The sequence below is a fragment of the Dermacentor andersoni genome, chromosome 6 (genome assembly GCF_023375885.2).
Source record: "Dermacentor andersoni chromosome 6, qqDerAnde1_hic_scaffold, whole genome shotgun sequence".
In the NCBI taxonomy this organism is placed as follows: domain Eukaryota; kingdom Metazoa; phylum Arthropoda; class Arachnida; order Ixodida; family Ixodidae; genus Dermacentor; species Dermacentor andersoni.
This window is the reverse complement of record NC_092819.1, coordinates 97,800,169-97,809,125: the sequence shown is the minus strand read 5'-3', so window position 1 is coordinate 97,809,125 and position 8,957 is coordinate 97,800,169. Positions and strand designations below refer to the sequence as shown.

At 44.1% G+C, this 8,957-nt stretch overlaps 1 protein-coding gene across 1 annotated transcript; it reads left to right on the top strand.

Annotated features, from left to right (window-relative positions):
• Window positions 1-2,274: 2,274 nt before the first annotated feature.
• Window positions 2,275-6,576, top strand: LOC126523078 (uncharacterized). The gene is made up of 5 exons (XM_055066501.1): window positions 2,275-2,400; window positions 3,032-4,531; window positions 4,622-4,715; window positions 5,997-6,037; window positions 6,456-6,576. The coding sequence occupies exons 1-4, from the start codon at window positions 2,355-2,357 to the stop codon at window positions 6,016-6,018; spliced, it is 1,662 nt and encodes a 553-aa protein (XP_054922476.1). The 5' UTR covers window positions 2,275-2,354; the 3' UTR covers window positions 6,019-6,037; window positions 6,456-6,576.
• Window positions 6,577-8,957: the final 2,381 nt, after the last annotated feature.

Here is an 8,957-nt window from a genome sequence, read left to right as displayed (position 1 = left end):
AAAAACAAAGACACCAAGGGGAAGTTACTTGTCCAACACAGGGGAAATTACTTGTTCAGTAATTGAGTTAAACATATGACAAATTAATGAAAGCGAAAGAGGATTCTAAAACAACTTGCCGCTACGAAAAAAAGCCTTGGCGGAGGAAGTTTCCGCAGCCAAGGTTTGTGAATGGTGGGGCTGGCTAACACTCCCACGGTTAGTTCTAGTAGACAAACATACACCCCCGAAAATGGATAGGAAAATGCATGGCGACGCTGTAGCTGAATTGGCAAGAGTCGCACGCGTGGGCTCATTCCCCACCTGCGGCAAGTTGTTTTTTCATCCACTTTCATTTCCATTAATTTATCACTTCATCAATTCAATTACCAGACAAGTAATCTCGCCTATGTCGTCCTTGCTGTATTTATTGGCTTCGTATGTTCAGACGCGTCGGTTAATCCCCTTTGTTCTCGTTTAAATATCCCTGTAGGCACTGGCGAATATTTAATTATCCCGTACGCGGCATCCACGGGAGAATTCTATTTGGAATGAATGGTGGGAATAAGCAAGCATACCTGATGAATTCTTTTTGGTTTACTGGGTTCTTTAACGTATTAACTACTCGCGATTGAGGCAGCAAGGGTTCAAACTGCCGTGTTGAGCACCTCTTTATGCGGATCGTACGACGAGTAACTTTGTACAAAGGCGTATGGTAAGCCATGTGCTTTGACTGTATCTCCACCGGGGTTGATTGCCACTGTAGCCGACATGCATTTATTTCTTAGTTTTGAAGTAGCCTCCAAGCACCGATAGGTATGCCCTAGAATTCTGTCATGCTTACTCTGCGTACGTGCTTAGTGTTACTTGGTGGTGAAAATTGCTTAAATCGTTGAGATAACGCTAATGTGTTTAGCATACCACGTGATGCAAATACGTAATGTGTTTATTTTTATTCGAAATATCGAGAGAATAAATTTTCTGCAAGTGATAAACTGTTCATTTACACGGAATAAATGAGTCCGAGAAAAGCGTCTCCAAATAGACGCTCTAATTGTTCATTTCAGTTTGATTCGCGTGTCAACAAAGCTAAAATGAGTAAAATAGTTAAAATTCATTAAACAAGTGCACACCTAATAACGTCGAGCTTCATAAGATTATATTCCGCCATGTATTGGAAACGTGCTTAAGATGTGTAGCATCTAGCAGCTGACTTTGTCGTGATGCAGTCCAAAGTACTCAGGACTGAATAAGATTCTTTTGAGATCTTCGTCACTGTGTTCTCTTCCTCTGTGTTGTGAACTTTATTTCCGTGAACGCTTCTTTCGATTGATCCTTTTCTTTTACGAGGGTTTGATTGAACTGCTAGATTGAAGGTCACTTCGTGAACCAACAGTGCAATTTCTTCGTAGTCCGCAGCTCAAGCTTGTGACTTGCTTGCCTTCTCCACGACACTTTAGTGAGTCACTTTTCTATTGAACTTTGCGAAAGGCAAGAATACAATAGGAAAGCAATGTGTTTATACTTTAGAAACACTCCTGCTACCCACCTGGCTTTTCCGCAAGGCGGGAACCATATGCGGAGGGCCTTATCTGCGGACAATACCGAGGCACTGCGCTCTATATAAATATAAAATTGTGCAAAGCAACATTTGGACAGAGCTTTTCATTCTTATGATTTGTTTAATATTCGTCTCCACCTTCCCTGCCATGCAGCCCGCGCGATTCCTCCTTACACGGTCTAACCAACAGCCGGCCGATCACCTTCGTTGATATCATTCGAAGGCGGCTACTTATAAAGATAGTCAACGCCTCTCCTTATTTACTGCAGCTAAGCAGTGTTTTATGCATAAAGACACGGGGTGGTATTTTTGACGTAACATATTATCCAATGTCATAATCCTCTGCATATCGAGTGTGAACAATTGTACACTCATGGAAGAAATCTGTGTAGCCTCCAGCAATATCAAAACTGCATTTTTCCTTATTTCATCAAGAAGCTGAAAGTTTGCTTACCAATGATTATCTTAGATAGGCGAATGCTTCGCTCACTGTCACATCCATAAGTTATCGCTTGATCTATTTTATATTTCTCTAAATCCGCGGCCCTACTAATCATTTACAATCTCATTGTTTACATATTGATGATGAAATAGTTTCTTTTTTCTTATTCTTGTTGCCCTTGACATTGTGCCATTTCGTCGTAGGAGATATACATGAACAATAAGGAGGGGTTCCACAGCACGTGACACGTACCCGAAGAAGGATGCTGGGATTGCAGTTGAGAGACGTATATATACCCAGGATAGCGGCCAGCTCAGACCGCAACGCTTGGCCACTAAGCGTTGATAAAGGGGAGAAACGGGCTTGTCCACCATGCAGGGAAAATTTCCGGCCGTCTTCTTGAGCGTCTTGTGCTCTGGTGAGTATTCAAACTCGAAGGGAATTTAAGGTGGTTGAAAAATTATTAAAAGCTCCTACTTTATGATCATCTCTAATGAATTTAAAGTTTTCATTACTGAACGCGGCCTGCAGTGTTCATTCTATCACACTTATTCTGACGTGTGAGAAGCAAAGCCACACATACGCATTTGGTTGCGTATCTTATTCTAACGTGTAGCAGTAAGCGAAATGGTAAACAATGAAACAGTGAATGAAAGTGATAGCCTCTTTTTCGACGTTTTACTTTATCGTAGTCTGTTCGAAGGGGAACAAGACTAAACGTGGGCCCTGAGCACGGCACGCTAGATATTCGTTAAACATCGCTCAATTGCTGTTACCCATTTTTCAAGTAAAGCGTGCATATGAAGCCATTGCTGCGTCCGTAACTGAGAAAGATACTATTCATCTTTGTAGATATTAGTTTCAGAAAAAGTAATACGTAGAAATGCATAGAGTTGATGAGCCCACACTGCCTAGCTTAAGGGCGAAGCGGTAATATTTTGTCATTACTTGAAAACTATGCGCAAGTAAGCAAGGAAAGATATTAGAGCGTGTCGTCTTATATAATAACCAGGAACTGCTTCTCAAATTGCTTTCTTTTTTATTTTCAGCCTTTGCAGCCAGAGCTGCTGCATTTCTGCAGGGATCAGGGTTCGGTAGTCTCGGGTTAGGTGGAGGCTACGGTGGCCTAGGCGGCTACAGTACACTCGGAGGTTTCAGCGGTCTTGGAGGCTTTAGCGGTCTTGGAGGCTACAGCGGTCTCGGAGGCTACAGCGGTCTTCGAGGCTATGGTGGTCTCGGAGGCTACAGTGGTCTCGGAGGCTACAGTGGTCTAGGAGGCTTGTATTCACTTGGAGGTCTTTCGGGTCTTGGAGGCCTTTCGGGTCTCTATGGTGGAGGCTATCAGGGCCTCTCTGGCCTCTATGGAAGCTCCCTTGGTTTGTCGGGCCTCAGCGGAGGCGTCCAAAGACTCGGGGGCCTGTATGGACTTGGTGGTTACAGTGGCTTGGGAGGACTTTCCAGCTGGAATGTTGGGTACCCGGGGTATCAGTCGAGTCTTGGTAGTCTAGGTTTATCAGGCTCGCTCGGGGTATATCCTGGTCTTAGTGGACTGTATGGAGGATACTCGCGTCTCGGAGGACTTTCTGGGCTGGCTGGAGGCTACTCCGGATTGCTCAACGGCGGGTACATGGGTGGTTCTACAGGGCTTCTCGGACTCTCTAGCCCATCTGTATACTCGTATGGCAGCTCACTCGGCTCACTTGGAGGTCTTTCCGGAGGACTTAGGGGGGTACGAGTGGTAGGAAGCTATCCTGGAGTGTCTGGAGTGTACGGAAACTCTTTGGGTCTGTCAGGCCTCTACGGAGGTTACTCAGGCCTTGGAGGTCTGTCCGGCCTTTCAGGAGGCTACTCTGGATTGACAGGGCTTTCGACTTCTTACGGTGGATACCCAGGACTCTTGAGTGGAATTGGTGGTTTCGGAGGACCAGTAGGACTGCTCGGTCAAGGATTGGGACTCTCAGGTTCACTCACGGGTTATTCCGGCCTCAGTGGGCTGTCAGGATTGTACGGAGGTTCCTCGCGTCTTGGAGGGCTTTCTGGATTGTCTGGAGCTTACTCGGGGCTTCTCGGACTCTCTAGCCCATCTGTGTACTCATACGGTAGCTCACTTGGCTCCTTCGGCTACCCAAGCTCCTCGGGAAGTCTTTTCGGAGGACTTAGAGGAGCACGCCTTGTAGGAGTCTATCCTGGAGGGTTTGGAGGATACGGGAGCTCTCTTGGTCTGTCAGGCCTCTACGGGGGTTACTCAGGCCTTGGAGGTATGTCCGGCCTTTTGGGAGGCTACTCTGGCTTGACAGGTCTCTCGAGCCTATCAGGACTTGGAGGATACTCTGGTTACTCCGGACTTTCTGGTCTTTCTGGTCTTTCCGGCCTGTACGGGGGCTACCCGCGCTCCTTCGGCCTCTCTGGGCTGTATGGTAGTGGGCTTGGTAGCTCATCCGGATATGGTTCACTTGGAGGTCTTGGATCTTACGGCAGTTCCTTCGGATACCCTGGCCTATACGGTAACGGATGGAGTAGTTCCGGTTCATTCGGATACGGTGGACAGGGTGTGTACTTCAGTTCATACAGTCCTCTCTCTAGAAGCCTTGGTAACTTAGGAGCAACTTCCACCTCAAGTGTTCTTTCTGCTTTTGCAGGATCTCTGCTGGGAGTTACTGGACCATCCACAAGCCTTTTCACCTCAAATGGCATGCCTTCTCTCTCCGGCTCTCTTGGAGTCGGCTCTAGCGCGTATGTATCCAAGGTTCTGTCTTTAGTTTTGCACGATATGTAATGATCAGAGTCGTTCTGAATAAAAGGAAGAAGCACAGTACATTTGTTCTGCTAGCACTAGCGTTTGACTCAAACAACTCATTTAGCGCCAACATTTCATGAAAACAAGGAAAGGAACACGTTGTAGCAGGTAGTTTGGTATATGTACAGCTCATTTGGGCTCCCAAAGCTTAGATGTTAACCTCCGAGATGAACACGTGTAAAATGGAGCACATATCACTGATTTTGCTTTAGTTCTCCTCAATGCATGTAAACACCTAATGGAAGTTCTAGGAAACTCTGTGAACCCAATACGACAAAATGGCCCGATGTTATAGGTTCGGCCATGACATTTAAAGATGCAGGCAAAAAACAGCCTACACAAAAAGCACGCGGCAGATGTATATTTTAGCGCGGCTTGTTGACTTCAGGGAAATTGTCTTCGTGAATGGTGCATCCTTGCAGTACCCTGTGCTTTTGCCTCGAGTAGAATTCGTCGCCCTGTTTATGGCTGCCATCAGCATTACATCCTCTTCTAACATGAAATTCAGGGACACCGTCCATGGTGCACGTGATAAGCCGTGAGCCAGACATGTTAGTAACCTCTTCTATTCAATAAATATTTTCTTAATCATCATTGCGAGCATACAAACAGTTTCTTCTCCTGGCGGAAGTCAGCAGTAACCTTTCGAAAAAGGCATGAATGAATCACTTCGCTTGCAATGAGTTGGTCTTTGGTGAAACACAGCCCCTCATTACACAGCCCCGCATTTGTTACAGCAGCAACCAAATGGGAACTTTGGTTTGTCTGCAAATGTCATTGCAAATAAAATGCTCCATTACGTTGTACATATACAGGGTGTCCAAGCTAACTTTAGCCAGAGTTTAAAAATATGCGAATGCCATGTAGCTGGACATAACCAAGGTAATGTTGTTTGCCGTCGCTTGGAGATACTCAAAACTCTTTTTCATTCCACCTAATTAGATAATGAGCCTTAATTATCTTGCTCACTAATTAACTAGAATACACGCAAAGTCCCTCGAGCGGCCAACCCATGGAAATATTGCATGGATTCGCGGGCTTCTTTCACGCTCGGAAAAACACTTTTATATAGCACGTATTGAGCAATTACCTTGGTTCTGTCCAGCTACATGGCATCTGCATATCTTTAAACTCTGTCTAAAGTTAGCTGAGACACACTGTATATGAAATGACTAAAACCTTCAATCATTCATTACTCATTGATTCATCTTTTACAGGGTGCAAAGCTTAGTGGCCTAAGAAGCAACACATTTGCAAGGTATGTTCTTCCGACTCCTTCATGACGTATGTTATCCGCTTTTATTGATAATTTGTTTTTGCCATTGCACTTTATCAAGAAGTGAATAAAACTGCAGAGGAGCTGATGAAGACCTGTTAAAGCGCTAGGAAATTCCGCAAGTGTAATTTCAAAAGCTCATAATGTGTATTTCTATTCACCCTAAAGATGGCAATAAATTTATAAAGCTAATTTTATTATTCTTATCATTCACATAATTACTTAATTAGTCCGTACGATGGAAGAATCAAACAAACCGCATTCCTTGAAACGAAGTGATTGTCATTAAAATGTCACTATAGTTAATGAGCTGGTTGAACTTTTATAGCTACGTACAAACGTTGCTGTGAATACGAGCACATATTCATTAAATGTTTCCAACTTACGTGTTCCGTTACAGATTCGAAATGAAGACTTCCCTAAAAAACTAACTAAGCCCTCCGGAAGTGTACAAACGCCTGGGAAACTTCAACAAGGCATCAAATCCTGCTAACTTCCGGAATAAACTCCTTGTGATGTCATTTGTGGGCTTTCAGATGCGATTTTTTCATTTTTGTTTCATCTAACACCACCACTAAATTCTGCGCTGGGATTGTGCAGTTTTATAGCAGCCTTCTTCTCCCTTCTCTCCCCAACCTCGTAGTTTAGAACGCTCTATCCCTCGCACAATAACTTCTTTTTATCGTTAAGGGGCGAATATAAGAGAGAGGAGGGGGTTATTCACTGCTTCGTACTCCTCTGGTACATTGACCACCAAACGCGGTGCGAGTACAAAAAAAAATAATATAGTTGGTTCAATCCACTTGGGTGTAGTGCGGTCACGAGACATGACTATGGTATGCCCATGTAGATGAGGGAATGAATACACAAAGCTTTACGTTAGTAAGTGCTGTATGCCCAAGTCTGGTCGCCTTCCCTAATTATACGTCCAGCATAAGAATTGGTTCGACTTTGTTTTATAAAAATACTAGAGTCAGAGGTATTTGTGAATATGGGAACAGTCCTTATGCTGCAAGAGTTCGCAAGAGAGAGAACCGGCCCGCCGTGCCTCGTTGTGTTTTCTTATGATGTGGATGACCATTGTGCGACAGCTCTCTCGTGTCAAACACTATGAATGCCACATCATGCACTGAATTCACAAAATTTCCATTAGTAAACAATGTTTCCCATTGACAGCCTGCAATCGCGAATGGTATAATTATTGTAACTTGATTAGCAGGCAGATGTGCTCACTAGACATTCTGACGTAGTGCTTCACGAGTACAAGCCTCTGTTTATAACACTTCTGGCGTTGCACGGAAATGATATTGTCACGTTGTAGTGAAGGTGAAAAACCAGCCAGCGCCAAAACCTTGAGTAACGAATGTAACTTTTCATCTTTTTTTTGGTTGAACTTACATTTATACTTAGAAAAACAAGTGACACAAAAAGCACAATGACAGTGGTGACCGAAATCATCGACAGCCAAAATTCAAAATTCGATATAGTGGTCAAGTGCATCAACTGTTTACACGTGAACCATTGTACCGTCCTGTATAATCGCTGGTACTCCTGTGCGTCCCAGAAGATACGCCATTATTTGCTACAATTGAACGATACAATTCAAACAGTGGCTAGACCGTAAGAACGGATTACCATGAAAAAAGATAAATAATTTAGGTGCATCAATATGGCTGTTGGTTTATAGGGACATCGACGAAGTGTCAACTTCGAAGTTACCAATGTACGAAATATTTGAGGGAGATATGCAGCTTTCTGAAAAGAAGTAAAGCTTCTGCTCGGGGATAGTGCGTTGTGGTTCCAGGGTAATTAGCATGAAGAAATCTCCGAAATTACCATATTCCCTAATGCAAAATTTGAGCGCATATGTATACGTGTTTTCATTTTGCAGTATATTGAGGCAAAGAATTTGAGAGCGAAATAACCGCACCAGCTGGCAGTGGGCGACTGCCGTCAGCGCCTTCGCAGAGGGAGGGGCAGTATGGCAGCGCTAGCATGATGAGCGCTATCGGAGTCAGCTGTTGAAAAAGACGATGACGAAGGCGCGAACAGTGGCACGAGCGCGATGGGCAGTATAGGAACGCTGGCATGATGAACGGCATCGCATCTAGCTGCGGAAGAAGACGACGAAGTTCGCAGGGGGCTTGTGGCCTTTTATTGGTCATTGGTACTGGCTGCTTGAGAAGCGTGCGTTTTATTTGGGTGCATGGCCGTAAACGACTGATTATAAATTAAATTCCAGACTCTCTAGCCAAGGCATCGATAAGTTGTCTGATTCTCCCGTATGGTGCCCTTTGACTGTTCATGTTACTGCTGCTAGATTTCGCAGGAGTGTCATTATGCAGGCAGTATCAGGCTCCGCAATTAGTAACTCTGTTAATTTCATACATCTTCTATATCCTTGGCACAGAGATTTTTGCCAAACAGGAAAAATTGAAGTGACCATCACGAGGTTGTGCAGCCGTATACCTGCGCTGAACTTCTATCTACACCGGTCTTGTCTGGTGCCTTAACCGTTAAGCTCATTCTGTGACGAAGCGGAGACAACAGGCCATTCCTTGTTGTCCTGCAGGCGTTTTTCTATTATAAGAAAACGACTACTTGAAATCCCGCTTCGCAATGTTGGTCTAAATTTATCAGTGCCTATGATCCTATCTTTTGGAGTCTCCATTACTTGGTTCAGCCACAGAAATGTTTGCTTGGCAATCCAAAATTACCTATTTGAAACCACCCGATTACTATGTTGGAGTGATCGTTCTCCCTCCCTACCGTACATTTGATTTCTTATCGGTTATTAGATTTTTTATACACGGTTTTCTTCTTCTTATTTTTTTCTACACACACAAAACGTTTACTTTTTAAGCTCTAACGTTCAAATTGTTAACTCCCTTGTTTTTTTATG